Source organism: Leptomonas pyrrhocoris (assembly GCF_001293395.1).
Source record: "Leptomonas pyrrhocoris isolate H10 chromosome Unknown, whole genome shotgun sequence".
In the NCBI taxonomy this organism is placed as follows: domain Eukaryota; phylum Euglenozoa; class Kinetoplastea; order Trypanosomatida; family Trypanosomatidae; genus Leptomonas; species Leptomonas pyrrhocoris.
In genome coordinates this window covers 136889-159351 of record NW_015438361.1, presented here as the reverse complement: position 1 = coordinate 159351, position 22463 = coordinate 136889, and the positions used below count along the sequence as shown (strand labels likewise).

The 22463-nt window shown below is 54.8% G+C and overlaps 7 protein-coding genes across 9 annotated transcripts; all 7 read right to left on the bottom strand.

The window, feature by feature from the left end:
* Positions 1-618: 618 nt before the first annotated feature.
* Positions 619-1876, bottom strand: ABB37_03197 (putative eukaryotic translation initiation factor 5; the record flags this gene model as incomplete). Its single annotated transcript, XM_015800455.1, has 1 exon — positions 619-1876. Exon 1 carries the CDS (start codon positions 1756-1758, stop codon positions 619-621), a length of 1140 nt encoding a protein of 379 aa, XP_015660462.1. The 5' UTR covers positions 1759-1876.
* An 807-nt stretch (positions 1877-2683) lies between these two features.
* On the bottom strand, positions 2684-5044 carry ABB37_03196 (hypothetical protein; the record flags this gene model as incomplete). Its single annotated transcript, XM_015800454.1, has 1 exon — positions 2684-5044. One exon carries the CDS (start codon positions 5042-5044, stop codon positions 2684-2686), a length of 2361 nt encoding a protein of 786 aa, XP_015660461.1.
* Positions 5045-5833: 789 nt separating this feature from the next.
* ABB37_03195 (putative deoxyhypusine synthase) lies at positions 5834-7768 on the bottom strand (the record flags this gene model as incomplete). Its single annotated transcript, XM_015800453.1, has 1 exon — positions 5834-7768. The coding sequence occupies exon 1, from the start codon at positions 7661-7663 to the stop codon at positions 5834-5836; it is 1830 nt and encodes a 609-aa protein (XP_015660460.1). The 5' UTR covers positions 7664-7768.
* Positions 7769-11139: 3371 nt separating this feature from the next.
* On the bottom strand, positions 11140-13423 carry ABB37_03194 (hypothetical protein; the record flags this gene model as incomplete). Of its 2 annotated transcripts, none has more annotated exons than XM_015800451.1 (1): positions 11140-13423. In XM_015800451.1, exon 1 carries the CDS (start codon positions 12214-12216, stop codon positions 11140-11142), a length of 1077 nt encoding a protein of 358 aa, XP_015660458.1. In that variant the 5' UTR covers positions 12217-13423. The 2 variants fall into 2 exon arrangements, with proteins under 2 accessions (XP_015660458.1, XP_015660459.1); XM_015800452.1 differs by having other exon boundaries at positions 11140-13414.
* A 698-nt stretch (positions 13424-14121) lies between these two features.
* Positions 14122-16269, bottom strand: ABB37_03193 (hypothetical protein; the record flags this gene model as incomplete). The annotated part of the gene is made up of 1 exon (XM_015800450.1): positions 14122-16269. The coding sequence occupies exon 1, from the start codon at positions 16222-16224 to the stop codon at positions 14122-14124; it is 2103 nt and encodes a 700-aa protein (XP_015660457.1). The 5' UTR covers positions 16225-16269.
* Positions 16270-17023: 754 nt separating this feature from the next.
* ABB37_03192 (hypothetical protein) lies at positions 17024-19488 on the bottom strand (the record flags this gene model as incomplete). 2 transcript variants are annotated; one of them, XM_015800448.1, is made up of 1 exon in its annotated part: positions 17024-19488. In XM_015800448.1, the coding sequence occupies exon 1, from the start codon at positions 19331-19333 to the stop codon at positions 17024-17026; it is 2310 nt and encodes a 769-aa protein (XP_015660455.1). In that variant the 5' UTR covers positions 19334-19488. The 2 variants fall into 2 exon arrangements, with proteins under 2 accessions (XP_015660455.1, XP_015660456.1); XM_015800449.1 differs by having other exon boundaries at positions 17024-19476.
* A 599-nt stretch (positions 19489-20087) lies between these two features.
* Positions 20088-22446, bottom strand: ABB37_03191 (hypothetical protein; the record flags this gene model as incomplete). The annotated part of the gene is made up of 1 exon (XM_015800447.1): positions 20088-22446. Exon 1 carries the CDS (start codon positions 22266-22268, stop codon positions 20088-20090), a length of 2181 nt encoding a protein of 726 aa, XP_015660454.1. The 5' UTR covers positions 22269-22446.
* Between the last annotated feature and the right edge of the window lie 17 nt (positions 22447-22463).

Genomic DNA, 22463 nt, shown 5'->3' with positions numbered 1-22463 from the left:
ACAGTTCCTCTTAAAACAACATCGGAAAGCACAACTTAGAAAACACTTAATAATGATAATAAACCTTATCCATACCGACAAAAAAGAACGACCTCAAACGATTTCGCGACAGCGCTGCGTCACAACGCGCTCCTCATTCCTCATCGAAAAGCGCGCCCGTGACGAAATGAGAAACACATGGAGCAACAAAGAAACATGCCTTCTTTCCCCCTCCTTCTTCCCGGCCAACTTCGCTGCACGGTGCCGAGTAAACAAGAACCGCAAGACGAAGCGGTCCGGGTGGGTTTTTCCATTTCCTCTTTCGTAGCGCCCACTGCGCCATACAACACCAGAAGAGGAAGAAGAGAAAAAGATGGTCAAATAAACGACAAACAAAAGGTGTGCTCGTCTTCCAAATCAAACCGATCGCTCGCTTCTGCTTGAAGCTTTCACTACAAGAAACCTTCGTTATAGATGCACTCGCTCAAACACTCCAATCGCAGCCAACCAAAACAACAGAACATGTAAAAAAAAAAAAATGTTGAAATCCTATTGCATGCACCGTGAACAAAACTAGCAAGGTGTACTTCAAAACATAAAGTAGATCGTCAAGACAAGGGGCTTCTCTGTACTTTCCGTTTACGCATCCGCGTTTGTCTCCCTTCCGAGCCAGGCCACGATGGGTGCTACCTTCGCGTGCATATCCTTCTGAATCTTGGGATCCACGTCACTAAGCGGCTTCTCGTCTTTGGCCCAGTCGATGATACTCTGGTCACGCAGCACGCCCTCGACGAAGAGCATAAAGAGCAGCACGGCAAATTTTTCCGCCGTGTAGTTGGCAGCAAACTCCTTCGCACACTCCCGCAAGAAGGTCTTCTGAATCTTCTTCTCGCGCTTGTAGAAGTCCGTCAACTCCTTCTCGTCGTAGCCCTCGGAGCGCGAGAACAACTCCGGCACGGTGCATAGGCGCTTTAGCAGGCGGGCATGGATCCGCATCGTCGAGAGCAGGTCGTCACGGTGCTCTATCTGCATGCCGGAGAGCACCATCGGGGGCCCGTAGTGCTCAGGCAGGTTGTACTGGCTCAGCAGGCGCACCGTGTACCCCACCAGCTCGTCGTTCTTTCCCCACGACTCCTTCAGCACACGCGCAAAGACCGCCTTCGGATCCTCGCGGTCGTCGGCGAGGTCGGACTTGCTGACAGTTTTAGACTCCGTCTCCTTCTTACCCGTCGCCGTCGCAGCTGCATCGTCGGCCGAGGGCTGCTCGCCCTTCTTGCGGGCCTCTGCCGTGTGCTTCGCGCTCTTCAGCTCATCGCGATGCTTGTCGTAGTACTGGATCATGAACGTCTTGGTGCGGTGCTCGAGAAAGGCGGAGCGCTTACCGCACGCGCCGCAGACCATGCTGATTTCGGGGGCACCCTTCTTGGTCTCGTCCAGGTGAATGGTCGTCTCGGGATTGCGGCAGTGCTTGCACAGCACGAAGCGGCGAATAAAATCGTACAGCTTGTCCTGCATGCGGTCCTCCGGGTGGGAGCCCATGAGAAAGAACTTGTCGTCCTTCGTCGACACCGTGCGCTGCGCACCGAGCTCGAACTGGAAGTACTTCATGAGCACCTCCTCTGGGCGGTTGATCACGAGGCAGATGTCGTGAATGTTTGGGATCACCGTCTTGATGCCGTTGCCGCTGCCCTCGACCTTCGTCTGCAGGGCCGGCATCTTGTAACGGTAGTACTGATCATCCTTCTTATCCGGATCCACCGGAATCATTTGAGTCGCCATCTTGACTGGAAGGTGGTGGTGTTACCGGAGTAAAATATCAATAAATATATTGAAAAAAGATGATAACAGTGTACTCGTGGATGTGATTGTATGTGGGAGGGGAATGGGACTTAGTTCTAAGTTGATTCATTGGCATTTAGTGGTTGTGGAAAGAACGGCACGACGGTACGGAGGTGATAGCAGAGCCCATTAAAAACCGATTGATATAGGTCGTGTATGTGTAAAGAACAAAAAAGAGGAGAAGGAGAAGGAAGTGACAGAAGTGGATTGAATCATGATCACAGTTTCCAGGCTGCGCATTCAAGTTTTTCTTTCTTTTTTTTTAGGCTGATGCGGAATGCGCAGCGCTCATACGATACGACAGTGAAAACTGTTAAAATAAAAATAAAAAATGGCCATAGAGCACGCACGCACATATAGAGGAGTACGCGAGCATAAGAGCGGCTGTCTTTCGTCCTTTACGGTCTTGTGAAAAGCAAAAGTCGGTAGCCGGTAGAGATGTCTCCGTCGTATGGGAATTGCGCTATTCTGTGTTATTTCCTTCCTTTTCCTAACCGTGCAGGTTCATCGATTTTCCTCCACAAAGAACTAAAGCGAGAAAGAGACGGAAAGAAGCGGAAACGGCGGACTAAACAGCACGTTGTCCAAGGCGGCGCCACTGTTTCGTTGCCCTTCTTTTTGCTGCAGCACAAACGAAAACCTCCGAGATGTAAAAGCAGTAGAAGAGAATCTACAAAGGAGATGAATTGGGGTGAGCGAGGGAGGGAGAGGAGGGAGCAGTCCCCCGGCGCTGACTCTGCCTTGCACGCAGGAAATACAACAAATACACAGCCGCCAATACGCAAGTAAGTAATAAAATGTCTCAAAATTAAGAAAAAAAAGAAAATGAGAAATGTTTTGCTGTGGCACCGGGGAGAGCGGAGCATCAGAAGGCGTTGACGATATCCCACGTATCCGCCGCTCGCAACCGCTGCGTCAGCGATGCCACTGTGTCGCACTCAATGCACATGTTTTCCAGCAGCGCCCCGCTTACACCGTCCGCCGAGCGGTTAAAGACCTCCAACGCAGCGTGCAGCTCCGCCACTTGTGCCGTGGTAAGGTGTGGTTGACCCTTTGCACCGGCCGTCCCCGCCGTGAGCTCATTCACAAAGTAGTGCTCTATCATCTCCGTCGCACACTCGTCGTTCAGCATGCCCATGTCTAGCGTAATATCCATCATGTTGGTGCTGGTGATGCGGGGGTGCACCCTCTCCGGGTGGTTCGTCGTGAAGACGGCGATGAAGGAGTCGGGGAGATTGAAGCCGTTGAACAAGTCGAGGAACCTCTCCACCGTGAGGTGCACGCGGTCCAGCTCCTCCAGCCGCTCGTCCTCCAGCACAAACGAGTCGCTCTTCTTCGATGGGGGTTTGCTGCTGCTGCTGCTGTCGTCGTCACTGTCGCCGCCGTCGTCGTCGTCAGGGCTGCTGTTCTTGTCATTTTTCGATGATGCAGAATACCGCTTTTCCTCCCTCGACCCCGCCGCGGTGGTGTCTTCTGCCGAGTCCTCCTCACTCCCCTTCTCATCCCTGTTGGTTCCGGTGCTGCTCTCTGTGTCGTCTTCGTTCGTCTCTGACGTGGTGGCCTCCTTTCGCGCCGCCGCCGCCTCTGCTTGCTGCGCCTGAGCCGTCTTGCGCTCGCTCTGATCGCGCATCAGCGCCTCCCACGCGTCTCCAATGGCGTCAAAATCTTCAAAGACGTAGATGGACTGATGTGGCCGCACACTAAACCGGTGCTCGTCGTGGTCGTCACCGGTGTGTGCCAGTTCAAACGGCTGCAGCAGCTTCTGCAGCTCGTCCACGGTCAAGATCTCGCTCATCGACACCACGACCAGGTTGCGGCGCAGGTGGCGGGCCAGCGCCTTGACGAAGGATGTCTTTCCCGTGCCAGGGGCGCCATAGAGGAAGAGGTTGAGTCGCGCGACCACGCCCGGCACGCCGTAGCGACCCCGCTCTTGCACAAAGTCGTCGATGACGGACAGGACGTGTGCCTTGGAGGGGAAGAAAAGCGACTTGAAGGTCTTGCCCATGGACTGCACCGAGTCGGCTGAACCGCCCAGGCCGACGTGACCCCCAGAGAGGGTGGACGGCCCGATGGTGACACCAGCGGCGATGCCGTTGTCCGCTTCGCCCTCCTCTCCCTCCTCCACCACCATCCTACTACCGGCAGCCCTCACCTGCCCTTTTCCACCTTTCCCAACAGCAGCCGAAGAGCTTGAGGGCACCGTCTCTGCCGCAAGTGACGCGCTGTCGAACACGTAGCAGCGGCCCGAGAAGTCACCCTCCCACTCGCGCCGCACGCGCAGGCCGGCGACGCCGCTCTTTGCAAACATCGGCAGCGCCGATGACGGGTAGATCGCCATGAGGGGTGTGGTCTTACGCTGCGCGGCGTGACCCAAGTACCAGCCGTGCGCACGTGCCAGAAAGCCCTCAATGACATCACCTGCCGCGCGCGTTTCATCGTACTCCACCGCCACCCCGGGCGTGTTGCTGGCGTGGCAGAGCGCCTGCGACCGCTCGTATGGTAGCGGACGGCGGTACTCAATAACGATAAAAGTTTCCTCCTTCGGGTTTTCGTCGTTGTCGAATTGGGTACTCTCCTTCTCAGAACCGCCTTTGCCTTCCTGTTTTCCATGGCGCTTGCGTCGGTTCTGCGCTGGTTGGTCGAAGGGATGCTCAGCGGAGCTGATATCGTCCGCGTTGCCGTCCACCGGCGGCTGCGCGTGCTCGTCCATGTTCTCCGCGTACTTGCGCATGTCGTAGAACACGTACTGATTCAACTTATCCACCCGATTCATCTTGGTCAAGCCTCTCTCGCCGCTGCCCTGCGTGCGATGACTCGCGCCGGAGCTCGCCTCGTCTTCCTCGCTTCCTGACTCGTTTTCCTTGCTCTTGCGGTGCCGGTGTTTGTCTTCGAGCGAGCGCACAAAGAGCCCTGGCTCCACCTGAATCGCCTGCCCGATGGTGGGCATCACGGACAGCTCCATCGCAGAGGCAATGACACGGCCAAAGAGCGACTTGTAGCGGGTCGAGTACGGCACCCACGACTCATCGAACTCCTCCACGTTTTCGTAGATGAAGGAGTACTCGTAATCAGCGATGCTGACCGCGTCGCAGGCGTTGGCCCCCTGACGCAGAGTCCGCAGGTAGCAGTGCGAGACGTAGCCCATGATGCTGTGGATCATGAGGCCATCTAGAACAATGCGATTGGGGTAGACGCGCTCCGTCACCGTGGCGATTTGACGCTCCATTCGAGAAGTCAGCAGCCGGTACACAAAGTTAGGCCACGTGTGATGGAAGAAGGAGAACACCTTCAGAAAAAGAAAAGGGATGACGGCGACCAGAAAAATACTCGCCAAGGAACTCCCTGGTCCAACGGGAGAGGAGGCTAAAGGCGAGACCCCTGCAGCGTCGAAAGTGTTCATCGTTTCGTTTCTTTTCTTTTTTCAACGGTAGCAGAGAGAGTGTCCAATAGAGTACTTGGTAAAAGGTTTTTTAGAAATTAGAGAAATGCAAAGACCACGCAAACTAGCGCAGCATCGACAAACTATGTGCAGTCGTGTTGGCCTTCTTTTCCCTCAAACAGTGGCCTTTGACAAAATTGCACAAAAAAGAAAAGGAAAGACAGGAGAGAAGGAGGCAAAATGAAGAAGAGACTAAAATGAAGTTAGTGCCGGGCGTGGAAGAAAACTCCCGCAGTGCTGTGAGCGCACATTCGATTCGACAACGCCAAAAAACGACTCCGTTTTCTTTCTTCTTTTTTTCCCCCGTTTACTCGGAAGCTTTCCAAGTGGCTTCGCTAGCCTCTAGGTGCAACATGAAGTTTCTATAAATGATACGGGTTTCCATCGAAGCTCTTAATGTTAGTAGACGAACAGGTGCGTCATGCTCAACGCAACGTGCGCTGAAAAGTTCAGAACCGGATATATGTACAGCACAGAACAATCAGAGAGTGTGAAAGCACGTACGAGTCCGTTGGCTCCTAGCTTGGTGTTGGTGGGATACAGGTCGGTGGCTTTTCACTAGCTATGCGTTTGCATCTACGCGTCCTCTACCTTCTCCCCTTCGGCAAGAAGTGCCGGCGTGGTACTGGAGGACGGAGCTTCCGCCTCTTCTTCATGTCGCGAACGACGCGCCCCACGCCTTCGTCCTCTCTTTCTCGTAGGATTGGCATTCGTTCCGCGGTGCTCGTCATCAGCTTCTTGCCGGCTCCGTGCGACGGACGCGGAGGCTGGGTGCTGCCGGTTGCGCCGACGCGCCGCCGGCACAAATACCTGCGCCACCAGCAGCGGCAAATAAGTGGTGACCTCACCGTACACCTTCACAAACTCCCCCTCCATCCGCACCTTGCCCCACGACAGCGCCTCCTCCGGCTTCGCGCCCGCATCTGAGCCGTCGAACTCCTGCCCGTTGTTCAAAATAATAGTGTAGTCTGCCCCATTGCGCATGAGGTTCGCGTTGCAGATGTGGTGCTTCACGACGCCGCCGCCGCAGATCAGCATGCCCGTCTTCTTGCTCTGCATGGCCAGCTTGTTGATGGAGTGGATGTCACGCACGAGATCCAGCTGCAGTGGCTCCTCCGTGGTCGTATCCGACGTGCAAGGCTGCGCAGTAACCAGGTAGGAAGTAATATCGCCGTCCACAAAGGAAGGACTGTACAGAGGCACCTGCTGTACGGCAGCCCAGTACACGACGGTGGTGCGTGCCTTGTGCAATGCAGCCGCGCGGCACGACGCACACCGGTGTGCTCCGGCGTGTGGAGCGGCTTCCGCGTTCGCAGCGTTCTCGGCGCTTGTTTCCTTCGTCGTCTCCCCGCCGTCGCCATTGTCGCTTGTCTGGTGTTGCAGGGTGTGCAGCGCCTCCGTCATGATGTCCACCAACCAGAGTCCCAGAAGCGCCCACACCTCGCTCGGTGTCACGGACCAGCTGCACACGTCCAGGTACTTTTCTGGAGGGGGTTTGGCGGCGGCGGCGGCGCGCAGGCGTTGCTGACGCGCGCACAGGCGCTGTGCAAACAGCTTCATCACAGCGTCAAAGACCGCCGACTCTGCCGTGCCCTGGGAAGGGTACGAGACGTTGCCAAAGTGGGCGTTTGTGCTCGAGGTCCGCTCCAATTCCGAGGCCGAGGCAGAAGTTCTCTTCTTTAGTCTCCTCGAAGCAGGGGCTGCCGGTGCAGCTTCTTCGCTCGCGTAGTGCGTCACCCTGTACGGTGCACAGGCGCAGCGCACGTCGTGCTCCACGCCACCGCCGCTCACCACGACGCAGCAGAGAAAGCTACGAAAGGGCGGTACCGCCTCGTCGGCCAGCGCGCTTGTGCCGTAGATGTCACAGTATTCTTTTTTGAGCCGAGCAAACATAAGTTGGTCTTCTGATGCGTCCTCCGGCGGCGGCGGCACCTCCTCACGGCTCAGCGCGGTCGGGTTCGGCACGACACCTTCCTGCACGAGGAACCGCACCGCTTCACGGCAGCCCGTACCCAGCAAGTTCGCCGTTATACCAAGAAACAGATTCGGGTAGACGTGGTCATCGCGACTGTGCAGTCGTTTCTGCCGCCCTTCAGTCTCCATTTCTGTCTTATCTTCGCCTTCGTTGCTGCCGTTACCATTGCCGTTGTCGCGTGGCATTAATACAAATTTCCCGTCTTGGATGAGGTACACCTTCGACGGAGCCTGGCGGCGCAGCATCACCTCGGCAATGTGGCACGCGCGGCCGAAGTGGGTCGCCTGAAAGCCAAGCGAAGGGTAAAAGCTCAAGACGTGCTGCGGATTGTGGAAGTCTGAGGAGGGGCCCTGGACGCGCTTCAACTTTGTGATCGCCTCCGCCGCCCCCGCCGAGGACACCAGCACAGCCGACTCCGCAACGCCTGCCATGAGCTACGTTCTTTTTCTCCTCCTTCGTCCTCTTAGGTCAAAGGGAGAAAGAATGCGTTTTTTGAAGGAAAGAGAGCGCAAAAGACAACCAGTTGAATTTTCACTCGCACCACGTGTTTACGCGGCACAAACCGTGCAGGAGGGGGGGGAGACGTGAGCGGCAGAGGGGGATTAGCACGTGTGAAACAAAAAAAAGGCAAGAAAAAAGGGGAGGAAAATATAGAAGGACGGAGAACGCAAAGAGCTGGAAAGAACGCTGCCGCACGCACACCGATGAATCCTGCACATTGCACACAAACAGGAAACCCGTAAAGAACGATTCCACCTATGAATTCCTGTGCGGGTTTATGCACAGCGCATCTGCGGTCGGCTGGACACTTAGCTTCAACCCCTGGTTCAGTTGAGAACGTGATCAATACGCAGATGAAACCATCAGATGTGGTTTCGGAGGCGTTCTCAATCAGGAAAAGACCTCTTCCTGCAACGCTTCAGCCTTTTCGTTGCCGCAGTCAACGGGGAAAGTAAAAACAAAAGATTGTTCTCCCGACTCGATCAGTCTGGTCTTCTTTGCTGCTGATTTCTCGCTGATGTTGGCTTTTTTTGTTGTTTCTCGAGTTTTACGTCCAGTTGTGCTTCCACTCAGAAAACAAATATATATGTATATATAATGGGGAAACAAATGATGCTATAGAAATAGATATCATAAACCGGTTAATACGAAGTTTGAGAGAGAAAGGAAAAAAAAAGAAGATCGCAACAATAAAACAGACAAAAAAAAAACTTACGTAGCACAGCGGATGCGTGAGTCTCGGCAAGCTGACCCTGTCAAAGGAGACCGCACGAAAAAAAAAACACCCAAGACAGGGGGGCGGGGAGACTACCGCAGCATCGGACACCGGAAGCAGGCCCTCTATCGCATGGTTCACAAGCACAAGATGAATAGAAAGGTACTTATAGAAAGAGAAGGGAAACCACCGTAACGTTCAGAAACAAAACAAAAACATACAAAGGGGTCTTTTTTCTTCACAAAAACAGAAAAGTCAAAGGAGGAAAAAATACGAGTTGAAGTTCGGACGCGTGACGCGGAAAAGAAGGTGAACATGACAAAGCAACAGTGAACGTCGAGTCGCATCGAAAAGACGACGCGATCGTCGGTGGAAGTAACGAAGAAAAAAGAAGTGAAAAAAAACTTCTCCGCCTCGCTGAAAGGCACAGATCTCTCTCCCCCTCGCTCTCTCGCTGCGCGTACTCAAGCCTTTCTTTATTTGCTTTAGCGAAGATGATAGCCGGTTGAAGCAAAGACAAAAAAGAAACGGTGGCCTCTCCGCATGAAAGACACAACTGTCAGCAAACAAACAAACCTGAGTTGCACAGTTCGCTCTCACGTGTGTCAATCTCTTTGGATTTTTGCTTTTTCCTTTTTCAATCGATCCCACACATCACTTATTTCGGATTAGAAGGTTCACCTTTGCAAGACGACGACACATTTTCTACGAGCACGTTCGTCAGTTCAAAAGAATAAAACCAAAACCCACGCGATTTATTTTTCCCCTTTTCTTTCCCGTTTAGAAAAGGTCTTGCGTCCTCCCCGCAGGCTTTTGTCGTCCAAATTAATAATAAAGAAGAAGCGAGGAGCAACCGCCTCATCTACCAATACTAGGTAATGAAACAGAGGAAATTCAAAAAAAAAAAGAAGCTCCGTCCGTCTTCCACGGTATCATCTGTTGAGAAACAGGAGTTTAGCTTAGCGGGACCATGAAAAGAAAGGAAAAGAAAGGAAAAGGAAAAGGAACGAAGAATCCACGACAAAAAAAGAAATCAAAGGTATATGTATATATATATATATATACAGGACAACGTCAAGGGAGCCTCGGCAAATGCCTCCGCTTTCGCTACCTCTCTCATTCATCAACCACCATTCCACGGACAACGACTAACATTTAAGAAAAAAATATATATCGCGAGCCGGGAAGAGTATCGGAAGAAAGAAAGAAAAGAAAGTCACGGCAAACATCGCATGATAATTTATTGTTCTATTTTTGTTTGTTTCTTTTGAGGGTGGGATCAGCTCTTGTTTCGATCCTCTTCTTCTTAAGAGGGCTTCCACAAAGCCGACAAAATACAGTATTTAAAAAAGAAAAAAAGGAAATGAGGAAGGTGCGCAGTGAAAGCACACACGACGCAAAAAAAAAGAGTGGAAAGGCTGTTTGGCCGGTTTTTTTCCGTGGGCGTTAGCACCGTTTGATTCTCTTCGAAATGATCATACGAAAGAAAGAGTCCAGAAAAAAAGAAAGGCCTGAAATCCCCCTTTCAGACGTCTGTTGGGGAAAGAGAGAGAGACAGCTTCGTGTAGCGCAGTGACGAGCACCACCCGGAAAAGAAAAAATAATAATAATAACAAGCAAAAGAGAATAGTAGTGGCCCTGAAGGGGTCACTACACCGCATAAACACAGCAGAGAAAAGGAGGAGGGGGGGAAAGCACAAACGCGGTCATGGAAGTCTTCGAGAGCAGAAGAAGAATATATATATATATACATCAAGGGATGTCCCCCGTTTCACTTTGTCTAAACCATGCTGTGGTTAGCGTCAAAGAAGAGGGGGGAAGAAGAAAAAAAGGTGGCGAAAACAACGACGTAGATGAGGTGGAGAGGCAACAACGACGAAGCTAATGAACGAAGTAGTCATGGTAGAAGGACGACCAAAAGAAAAAGGGGAATCAAGCAGAAGAGCAACACCTCGTTTCCGTTAAGCTGCACATGGCAGGGACAAGTTGGCCGTTGTGAAGTCCAAAGAGAGCAACGGAGGAACCGCAATTTGCGTAGGCGCACATTCGCGTCCCCTTTTTCCGTCTTCCCAGCCCACTGCTGTTTGAAAGACATTCGTGCTTCATCTAGTGCTGGTGTAGTACAAAGAAAAAAAAGGTAAGTACAGTGATATTGTATCTCACGATAACAAAAAGAAAAGGAAAAACTATGAAGTAAGAGTGGAGGCAGCACAACCCGACTAGCAAAGCAGGAAAACAGAAAAATGTATTACTCCCACAATTCTCTTTGGCGATCTACTCAGAACTTTTTTATTAAGTTTTTCGCTGTGGATGGGGGAGTAGAGACTCTAAAAAGGGAGGTGGAAGACGGCGACACACACACTGCGCCTCTCCGAGGCGGTACGACTTACCTCAAAGAATACGGATGAAACATGGCTGCGCGGATTTCCTTCTCCAGCGTAGCCGTCAACCAGCACTGGCGCAGCTTTTCTGTTTTCGTGCTTTCCGTCTCCTCGCCTCCACCACACTCCGCATATTTGGCATAACAGGAAAAGAGGAAGAAAGCATCATTGCGATTGCACTCGTTCACGAAAAGCAAAAAAATAAATAAAAATAATAACAGCCAAATAGAATAAAGAACAAAGTAGTACGATCTACCAGCAAACACGATATCTTGTGTTTCTTTCCTTTCGTCGTTTCCCAGTTGATCGCCTACTCGAACACGATCGGGTCCTCTTCCACAAGCAAGCGGCGCTCCTCCTTCTCCATAGCTAGGCCTGTACCGTTTCGGGACGACTGCGTGCTCGAGCTATCGCTTGACAGTGCGTTGTTGTGCACACCGTTGATCGCCGCGCTGAAGCTCGCCTCCGGCTGCGCTTTGGCGTGGAAGGCGGCATCGGCGTTCTGCGAGCGCGGCACGTCCTGGTAGAGAAGACGACGCGAGTTCTGGAACTCCTTCGCGATTTCCGTCTTCATCCAGCCTACAATGAACGTCGGTGCCCACCCGTTGGGACTCATGCATGAGACATACGTGCAGTACGTCTTCGGCCCCATCATCTTCAGCCGCCAGCCAAACATGACGGCCCCGCGCACGCATTTATCGTTTTCGATCTTGACGCCTGCGGTGTCGCGGAAGTCGACGCTGGTGCCGTAGATGTAGTAGCTCTGCTGCTCCGGCACGTAGCGCTTCTCAACGAGGTAGATAAAGTCGCGCGCTGCAACCGGGGGTGGGGCGGTGTAGCGGTTGTACTCTACGTGCCAGTCGCGAAGGCCCATCTGGGCGATCTCTTCCAAGTGATCGTCGTCGTTGCCGACCCACTGCGCCGGCAGCTCCGGGTTACGGGTGATGACTTCGTACTGGTAGAGGTTGGTCGAGTAGCGGTTGCGATCCTTCAGGTTCTGCGCGTGCATGTGGCGGAGAATCTGCGGGGGCGAGATGCCGTCTAACGTCAGCGTCGCACGGGCGAAGTTGTAGGTGCCGACATGAGGGCGGGTGAAGAGACGAATATCGCCACCGTGATCCGTGAAGTCCACCGAGTGGAAGGGTTTGTGCTGCTTCGGGTCCGCGATGCTACCACACAACAGCGGGAGGTCGTCGCTAAGGAGGTCTTGAATGGCCGCGTAAGAGTCATTCAGCACGCGTTCCACAGCATCGACGTCGTCGCGATCTTCAATCACCTGCAGCGGTACCGCGCACGGGTACGGGGGCTGATCGGAGCCCGCCGCCAGGCCGGTCTTCGTGGCCGCCTTGTACGCCGCATCACCAATCGAAGAGACGAACTTGAACATCGTGATGGAGGCAGAAACTACGGAAAAGTTGATGTGCTTTAAAAACAAAAGCACCGAAAAATAGAAAAAATCGGAGAAGAAGCGAGGCAGAGGAGCGCAAAGTGCCAGCTTTTGTTTTCTTCTTCTTTTGATAGTCAGAGAAAGCAGAACAAGACAGAAAAAAATACTTAGGTGACGCCTATAGAAGTGCCAAAAAAAAAAACACACAGAAGGCGGTTCTTAATGATGAGGTAAAGCCAAACCAAAACACACAAAAAAGTGAGAAAGTAAAGCGGAGACAACAAAGAAGAAAAGGTGAAGGCAAATGAGAATCTTTATTCGCGGCCCTTCGTATAAATGTATACTTGTCCTCACGAAAGAGCAGTCAGCTTGTGGTTCACCAAACGATAAAGTAAGAAAAAAAAGGTCAGCTAAAGAAAAGAGAATAAAAGAAAGCACACACACACACAGAAAGGCGCGGCGAGACAGAGGAGATGATGGAGCCAACTTACACTAGCAGGCAGAAAACTGTTCTTTTAAGATCTGGTTTCGTACTGCTCCGTTCGTTGATGATTCTTTTTTCTGTTGTGTTGTGGTCTCGCGAAGGAGATGGGCTCAAGAAAGACAGAGAAGAAGAAAGTTAAGCTAAAACGTGTTATAGCAAAAGCATTCACTTTAGCAACGCGAGGCGAAGTCGGAGAAAGCAAAAAGAAGAGAAAAGAAAGGATCTCCGCTTCGCAATGAGCAAGAAAAAAAAAATACGAGATTGAACGAGAAACACAAAATGACTAATGTGTCCTTTGTTGTTCCTCTTTGCAGTGTTCTTTCGAATTGCAGTTTTCAAACCGTATTGTTTTTGGTTATTATTTCTATTACGACTGAGAAAAATGGAGAGGAAAAGAGAAAAGAAAGGAAAAGAGGGACGTGGTTGCTCCTTTTCTTGCTGTGTGTGTTTCAATAACAACAGTAATAATAAGGGGAGCACCGTCACCACGGGTTTATTTCTTTGTTGTTATTATTATCTGTTGCGAGAGAGAGAAGAGAAAAACAAAGCAGAAAATATATTTCTTTTTTTTCCAGTGAGAGCTGAGTCTTTTAGATATACTTGATTTCTTGTCGATCGGGAGAAGTACAGCGGCGCTGCTGATCCAAAATCAAGCTACTCAAGTAAGTATTAGGTAGTGTTGTGCTTCGTCGATTTAAAGGAGTCACATTAGCTACAATTTCTGTGAGAGTGTGAGTCAGGCGCGTGGATGTCGGAGCGCGTGCAAGGTGCAACGAGAGGGGGAGAGAAGATAGAGACAAAGAGGGGGTGGGAAACAACAAAAATGAGGAGGTCGCCTCTAAGCCAAGATGGAAATGCACGTTTGTCAGCTTCTTGCACTGCCGCCTTCGTGCATTCGGTGTTGTCGTCTCGGTGTTATAAGCACCTTTACATTTGTGCGTTCTCGCCTTTCTGTCCTTCACACAAACTCGTCGGCGGATGAGCAACGACGGAAGACAGTCAACAAATGAATACGAGTAAACACCACGACGATGAAAAGAGAAAGAAAGAAAAAAAAAACACGCGCAGTCAAGAGCAGCTTTCAATTCAACAGACACGTCGAATCGCTTGTGGCGGTGGTGGTCGTGGTGGCTCGTTGAGGGGAGATGGTTTTTTTTTATGCAAACGCTTGCAGGCAGTTTTGCTCGGTTACTCGTTGTTCCAGCGCCGCTAGGGTAAGGGGTGAAAGCGTGTGTCTGTAAGTGTTTGTGTGTGTGTGTGTGTAGGGATCCTCTTACTTATACCCACGCATGAACATGCCATATCTTTCTCGGCTCGCCTCTCCAAACCACCCCTCGCCATTTCAGCTTCCATCGGGCAAACACAAAAAGGAAAGACCGACCACGCAGCTCCTACGCGACTTGGCCGGTTCCATTTATCTTTCAGGGAATGTCATGCTTCCACGCCAGGCGCACAACGTGCCGCAGCGAGCGCATCCACTTACCCATGATATCCTCGGCCATTTCGTTGCGCAGCACCACCGCAATAATGCGCCGTCGTTGCTCTTCCACCTCTTCAGGATTGACGTTGAGCTCGACATCGAGCGACCCTTTGCCTGTCCCATTGTTGCCGTTGTTTTGAATACGCTCCAGACGACGGTTGTAGCCGGAGAAGTCCAAGAACGAAAGGAAGAGCCCGTTTGCCGGCGCCATCGGAATGCCACGGCGAATGCCTTTGCGCAGCAGCACGTCATGAATGTACGTGTCCGGCAGTCCCGTCGCTGCAATGCAGACCACTGCACCGATCATCTTGCGGATTTGGTTCAGCATGAAACTCTGTCCATCGAGCTCGACACGCACCACTTCGATGCCGCCCTTGTAGACGTCACGGATGTGCTGTCGCATGCGGTCACGGAGAGCCGCGTCGACCGCATCGGAAACTTTCCTGGTCACGCCTGCTCCCTCAGCGGAGCTCTCGCCATGGGTAACTCCATCTTTCAGGCCCTCTGTAATGCCTGCCTCCGTCAGCCACTCCTCGTACGTCGCCGTCACGCGCTCATCTGGTGAGTAGAAGTGGTTCAGCGACCAGTGGTCGATGCTTTGTTGCAGCAGCGCATCCTCAGGCGACACCACGAAGGGGTCGCTGACGCTCACACGGCGAATAAACCGGTGGCACGAGGCGTCGTAGCTGCGGCCGCCCGGAGTGAAATTGTGGTAGCAGTGCGTCCCTTCATAAGCGTGAAAGAGGCGGCGAGTGTGCTCGAGTTGGTCTGCTGGTAGGCGGTACCGCGCCACGTGCTGCATCACGTTGGTGGGAATGGTGCGGAAGAGGATCATCGTTTCAAAGAGGCCATCGTGGAAATGGGTAGCGTAGTTGTCGGCCAGGGTGCTCGTCTCCGCCTGCGCCAGCGTCTCCCGCACCTCTGCGTCGCTGTCCTCGCTGTCCGCCTCGCCGGCACTCGCCTCCTCCCCCGCCGCATCCTTTGCGTGCGTTGAATTGGAGTCGGCAGCGACCTCTACTGTTGTCTCTGGGGGTAGGTCATTTGCGCCAACAGCGTTTTCCTCGCGCTTTACGTTGCATGCACCTTCTGCGGAAGCCATCGTGGCCGTCTTCACCGGCGCAACAGCGACGGCTCTTGCACGCTTGCGCTTCGGAAAGTGTCCTTTGCTCTTGCGTGCGCTGTTTTGCTTTTTGCGTCGCTGCGCCTCCTCCTCCTCCTCCGTCAGCGGTGCCGCACTCGGCCGTGCCGCTTGACACTTCCCGACCTTGCCCGGCACAAACCCGACCTCCCTCAGCGTCGGCTGCGACGGCGCCAGCGCAGACGGGAAGTAGTCCGTGGCGTACTCCCGATGGGCCATGAGGGAGAACGTGGGGAGGTAGTACTCGTAGCGACGCCCACCGCAGTTGAGGTAGGCGTTGAAGCTGCGCGTGACGGGCACCACGGCGTACACGTGGAGGTCGTGAGGGAGGGCCAGGTTAAGCAAGCGCTTCGCCTCCTCGCAACTGAATGCTGTCTGCAGCTCCGACTCATCCTCTTTTTCCTCCGAGCCGGCGGTGGTGGTGGGAGGAGCTGCCTGGCTTGTACGCTGCCGCTCCTGCTCGATGTGCATCGCGGCTTGGCGCTTCTCCACGTAGGCGGGGTCGTACGGCAGCATAATGGCGACCGAGACGACGTTGCGGAGGGCGTGCACCCCCTTGTCGGTGCGGCTGGCACGCTCAAAGTTAAGGAGCTGCTGCACCTTAAAGCTGGAGAAGTTGATCTCGCTCACCATGTCCGTCTCAAAGAGCGCCTTCATGAGGGCCTCTTCCACCGTCGGGTACTCCGGCAGGTGGTTCCACTGCAGTCCACAGTAGCACTCACCGACGTAGCCGAAAATAATCCCCACTTTCTGCTTGCGCCGCAGAGCCTTCAGCCCGTCCGGCACACGGTAGTACTTGTGTGGTGTGCAACCTGGAATGATGGGCTCCAGCGGAGGGGCAGGCAACCCCGCAGCGGAATCTGCCGTTCCATTGGCGGTGGAATTTGTCTCTGCTGTGGACGACATCTTCAAGCTCACTGAGGGGAAGTACCGTCTTCTACACAACTTACTTCCGTTTTCCGGAATGTTATTAACAAAAAGTGAAAGAAATCATGAAGAAGAGATGAGAAGCAGGTGTGACGGTTCCCTGTCAAGTGGAGAAGAGCCCTTTGGAGTGACCGTGCGCTGCGCATTCAGCACAAGGAAAGAAAAAGAAGAAGCTCAGTGCTATTCGTTCCTGCTAACAGTGCCCTCCATCTGAAAACAGGTCACTGCCTTCAGCCTAATCTTGCGTGCGCGGCGCAGCACGATTGGAGCATGAAGCATGGAGGCATAGTGGAGAAAATAATAGAAAAGGTTTCCTAGAGATTTTCATCCTTCTCCAAACACTTGCTTCATCCTCTCGCGGCGCCTCAACAGCTGTCAGTGGCTGTGTATGAAGCGCTGACGGTCAGTTTGCGTCCGTGCAACTGTTCAATCGCCCACACCTGTGGGTTTTACGTTTTGTTTTTGGAGAACTTGTTTACTCAGATAAATATTATTATCATCCGCCAAAAGAAAAACAGTGAAATAAGAGTTTTAAAAAAGAACTGTTATTCGACAAATTAGGTAGTTGTTAAGCCCTCCCCAAAGAATAGTGAGCGGGGGGAGGGAGAGGGTGAGCCACAAAGGGGGCGAATTTTTTTGCCTACCCACTCCCACACCCTCCAGCGGCGTCGCCATTCTTCACAAATGCGTGGTGCTCGCACTTTTTGCGTGAAATAGGAGGGGAAAGAAGAAGAGGTGGGTGTCGCCTGTTGGTTTGCTGCTCGTCCTCGCCTGTTTGTCACGCCATCTTCATCTTCTTTTTCTTCTTCGCGGCCACCGCTGCTGCGCCATTCGATGTGCCAACCTTCGCTTTGGCGCCGACGCTCTTCATCTTCTTCGTTTTCTTAAGCGACTTCTTCGCTGGTGCGTCACCATCTCGCGGCTTCGCTGAAGTCGAGACTTCTGCCGCGGAGGTCTGACGGAGTACCTTCGGCATCCCGCTCCTTTTCTTCTTCGTTTTATTCAACGGTGATGCGCTCTTCGAGGCACGCGCCACGTCGTCCTTGAACCGCAGCATCCCATCTGGTCCGACACTAAACATATCCTGCGCCTCGTCGTCGACCGCCGCCGCTGCTGCACCATCGTCGTCGTGGTCCTCGTCAAGGAATAGATCCGCGCTGGAGCTGACCTCCGCCTCCCCCTCCTCCTCATCGCCTGCGTTGCGACGGTGGCCGCCATCGCTGTGGCTGTCCTCCTCCCCCTCCTCCGCCTCCACGGCCGTGTCGTCGATGCCGAAGAGCTGGGCCGGAATGTGCTCCACCTCGCCGCTCATGCCCTGCAGCAGCGTCTTCCCGCCCTCCGTCAGCGGCACGACCAACACGCCGTTGCGGGCAGCCGACTGCACGACCCAGCGTCCACGGCGCGGCTCCTTCGCCATCGCCACGTACAGCACATCGCCGCCGTCGCTGAAGCGCAGGGAGTTGACGATCGCGGGGACGGGCAGGGCTGCCACGAGCACCAGATGCGGCTCCACTCGCCGCATCGTGTTCGTTGCTGACGTCGAAGAAGCCTCTTGGCCTTCGGCCTCCTCGGTGCGGCGACCAGGTGCGGTGGCGCCGGCACCCACCCCGGCTACACGCCACACCCGCACCACTCCGTCATAACTGGCGGTGGCCATTACATCCGCGTACGGCACGGCGGCCACCGCCGTGATCGGGTTCGCGTTGCGACGAGCGCCGCTGCTGGCCGACGAAGAGGACCCACCTGCCACTCGCGCGCTCGCGTCTTCTTCAGCGAGCTGCACTGCGGCCTTCTCAAGCCCCGTGCCGTCGCCGATGAAGCCGTAGCCGTGTGCGGCCGGCACGACAATCAGCGGCTTGCGTCGGTTTAAATCAAACACAATGATGCTACCATCACGGGCGCCGCCAATCACGATGCCCTCGTTCAGCATCGCCACCGCCTCCATCACCACATTCGGCGCCGGTGGCTGCGGTGTGGCCGATGCGTGCGCACCGCTACCGTTTACCAGGACGTCAGACGGCTTTGTCGGCGCGTAGGTGTAGGCCTGCTGCGTCGCGGCGTCGACCTTCCAAAACCGCATCGTGCCGTCCTCGCCCACTGTGGCAGCCGTCTCCTTGCGCAGACCGTCAATAAAGTGAATAGCGCCCTCGTGTCCAAACAGCTTGTCCATCGCCATCATCTGCGGCACCGACCACACACGTAACGTGCCGTCCTCGCAGCAGGAGTAAAGCGTGGCGGTGTCCATGCGGAAGCGCAGCCCCGTAATCGGCTTGCGGTGCATAAAGAGAAGCCCCTTGTGGACCTTCGTGAGCGTCTCCCATACGCTGATCGAGCCGTCCATCGCGCCGGCGGCGACATACGAAGGGCAGGACATGTCTACAGTGGTCTTCTCAAAGACGTCACGAGTGGTAGGCCGGTTGGCAGCTGTGTCGCTCACGGCAATGGAGACGATGCCGGTGGGCAGCACCGGCTCCAGCAGCACTTTGCGACGTCGCTGCGCCTCCGCCCTATCGCTCATCGTCATGCCCGTGCCGCTCGCGGTGGTGGAAATGTCGACTAGGTACACCTTCCCAGACTTATCCCCGTAGACGATGCGGTCGGTGCCGAGGGCGGCGACGCACGTGATGGAGTTGCTGTTGTGAGCGATGCGCACGGTGTGCACGTCGCGCAGTTCCATGTGACGGCCCAGATAGTCCAGCACAGAGGTAGAGACGACGCGCTGCTTCACGCCCGCGGCAAGGCGTGCCTCCTCCATCAACAGCGCGCGGCGCTCGTGAAAGACATCGCCGTCGAGGTCGTCGTCAAAGGTGATGTCCTGCAAACGTGTGTCGATGTGGTCGCCGAGGCTACGAATGAGCTCCGCCCGATTGTCGGTGCTGCTGGTCCCCTCTACCGCATCCGCCCGCGTCAGGACGCGGTGCGGGGGCTGCGCGTCCTTCTCTGCGTGGTGTCCCTGGCCCTTTGTGCGTGTCACCGCTGCGGAGACACCCTTCTTGCGCTGTTGCACCGCATCGCGGTGGACCTTCTCCTCCTTCCGCACCGTCGCACTGATGGCGGCCCGCTTTGCGGCCTTCTTCTTGGACAGCATCGCCGCTCTCGCCAAAATTACACTGCAGCAAATACGCACAGGAGCCTCTCCTTTAAAAAAGAAGGGAGAGAGAGAAAAAAGAGAAAGAAACAACTGGCTTGCTGCTCTTCGTTTCAACCCCCAGGGGCAATGAATTAGCAGCTGTGCACCTCACTTTTTAAATGAGAGAGAGAGAGAGCGAATGTGTATGCGTGGCGGGGGAAGGGGAGAATACGGGAGAGCAGAACACACGAAAGTGGTTTTTTTCAAATAGTTCATGTGTCAAAAACACAAACAAGAGAATGCGCAAAAATAGGAAAAGGGAAAAGAGAGAAGGAGAAAAAGAGCAAGGAAGTACAGAGGAAAGCTCCAAACAATCAGGAAAAGACGCCCATTTCGCAGCTTATTCCTCTCCTTTGTTGATGATTTCGACATTCACGCACAGCGTGCTGCAAATGGGTGAAGCTCGACGTATCCGGCACGTCTTCCGTCTTCTACGTGTATTTTCAAACGCCACGTGTCATCTCAGAAAGCTTGGAAACACTTTGCTTTGCACCTACACCGATGACACATCTTCTACTATTATTTCAAGTGATGATCCGTCCCTTCGCCTTCTTTTTTTTTTTAATCCGATGTGCTTTTCTGTGTCTTTTGGTATCTTTGAGTGGGATATCCATCGACAACTGAAAAAGCTACGAAACGTAGAGCGTCAACACGCCCCGACGGCTCTGTTCTTGTTGTTGCTGCTTGCAGACGCGTTATCCGTCGCGCAACGTCACACCTTCACAGCGCTTTTTTGCGGTTGTTTTCCGACCAGCTGACGCACCACGTAGCGCCTGCGACGCTGCACCGCCATGAACAGCACCCGCGCCACCCAATACCACGCGAGTGCGTCTGGTGTGGCTGCGGGAAAGACAACGGCGAGCTCCGCGACGCCCAACGCACGCACCGCCTCCAACCAGGCCGAAAAGGACACCCCGCGCCGTGACAGGTGCTGCGGCTCCTCATTGCTGTCGCTTCCCCGTCGCTGACTATGCAAAGCGGTCGCGCGATCACCGGCAAAAGAAGGATCAGCGTTGCCGTCCGCCACCTCCACCTCGTCTACGTCATCAGGGATGCCCAGCGGGGCCCACGTCGAGAAAAAGTGCTGCGCCAGCGTCGTCAGCGTTGACACCGTTGGATGCACGAGCGCAAAGGCGACGGAGCTGCTGTGGCGCACCAGCAGCATCGACGGCGAGGAAGACGAGGCCGGCATGGAGCGCAGCTGCGCCTGATAGCGAACCACGCACTGATGAAACTCCTTCACTGCATCGACGGTGGTCAAGTTGAGCAGCGGCGAAGGCTGACACTCAAAAAAGAGACGAACGTCCGCGGTGGCGTGGGGGACGGCGCGCATGGCGGCCGCAGCAACGGCAGCGGCGGCTTCCGTCGTCGCGTGCGGCTCAGCCATCTCGTCAGAAGTCAAGAAGTCCGGGTCTCCGCCCTGCACCACCAGACCGTACCACAGCGGGACGCCTGCGCAGCGACTCGACGATGAAGTCGACGGCAGCGGCGAAGGCGAGCGCGAGGGCGGCGAAGCATTGGAAGCGCCGTGCGACCCGATAGGACAGTAGGAGGCGTGCAGCGGGCCGAGCAGCTCCGTCAGCAGCGCTGGCGTACGGTAGCAGATTTCCTCCTCTAACTTGTGGTAGAAATTATCGCTGACGGCGGGGGCGTAGAGCAGCTGCGCGAAGCGACGCGTGCACCGCGACAGCGGCGTAAAATCATCCTGTCCGGCGGAGACGTGCAGAAGCAGCAAATTTTGATCCCCTTTGGCCGGCCACAGGCTCGGCCACACGGACAGCCCCAGCTCGCCGCGCAGATCGCGTATGTAGCGACTAAAGTCCACCGCGTAGCACCAGAGGTAGCCGGCGTTGTTAAAGCGCGGCAAACAGACGGGTGCCCAGGCCTCGCCCACCTGGCGCCGCACGAGGGAGCGGGCGAACCGGTACAGCAGCAGGGCGTCATCGACGTGTAGGCCGCCGCAGCAGGCGTCCGCGGGCCCAAAGGCGAGGGGAGCGGCTCGATCTGCCTCGCCGGGCGACATCGCATACGTCTCCGGTGGCCCTACGGCCGCCACGAGGTAATCTTGATAGAAGAGGAGACTAAAGAGCTGCTGCGCAGGAGGGGCGGCCACGTCGTCGGTGAAGCGGAAAGAGCGCAGCAGCGCCCCTTCCACAATACGACGCTTTTCGACGCTTAACGTGAGGGTGGCCATTGCCCCGACGGCGTAGGTAAGTCGTGAGGCGTAGGACTCGATCAACTCACGCAGTGCGGCCCGATCTGAGTCGGTGTAGATGCACATCACATCAAGGCTTGGCTGCTGCTCGAGGAGCGAATTGATGGTGGGTAGCACAAGCAGAATAAAGTGATGCAGATGCCGCAGTTGCGCAGCGCAGTAGCTCGCAACCGGCGGTGTCGTGCAAGCGTAGGGACAGCCCTCCTCAGCGTCGTTTGCGTCTTCGTGGCGGGCGGGTGAGGCGGGGGCAACCGCGCGCTGCGCCATAACGTACATGAGCTCCCCTTGCACGTAGAAAAACAGCGTGAGGGCCTGCACCTCGTGCTCGCCGCCTTGAGCAGGATCTGGACATGGCTGATAGTACACTGCTTGGCGCACCTCATCGGAGGTCGTTGCATCTCTCGCGGAGGAGGAAGACGCCTGCCTAGATGAAGGCTGGCTGGTGTGCGGCACATCATCGTTGTCCGCGCTGTCGTCATCGCTGGCGTCGCCCATGTGCAGCAGCACCTGCAACAGCGCAAACAGCGGACTCATCCGCTCCTCACCACCGTGGAGGGAGAAAACCGGCTTGCCAGCCCGGGTAAAGATGAAGACGTGCTCAGGATACTCCCAGAGCGTGCGCATGGGATCGTCATCATTACCCTGCACGACAGCGGCGAGACTGCCGGAGAGAGACATTGCGGCAACGCTGCTGAGCAATTGATGTTGCGGTTGAACACTTCGTTCGCCGCCGCTTCGTTATATTATGCTGTTGCAGCTGTCGGTGCGGAACACGAAAGCTGCTGTTCAACGCGTTTCGTTCTGTTTTGTTAAGGTAGAACGTGGATACGTAATTCCCTTCCGTGTGAGACTAACTGGAGCACATGCGCCCGT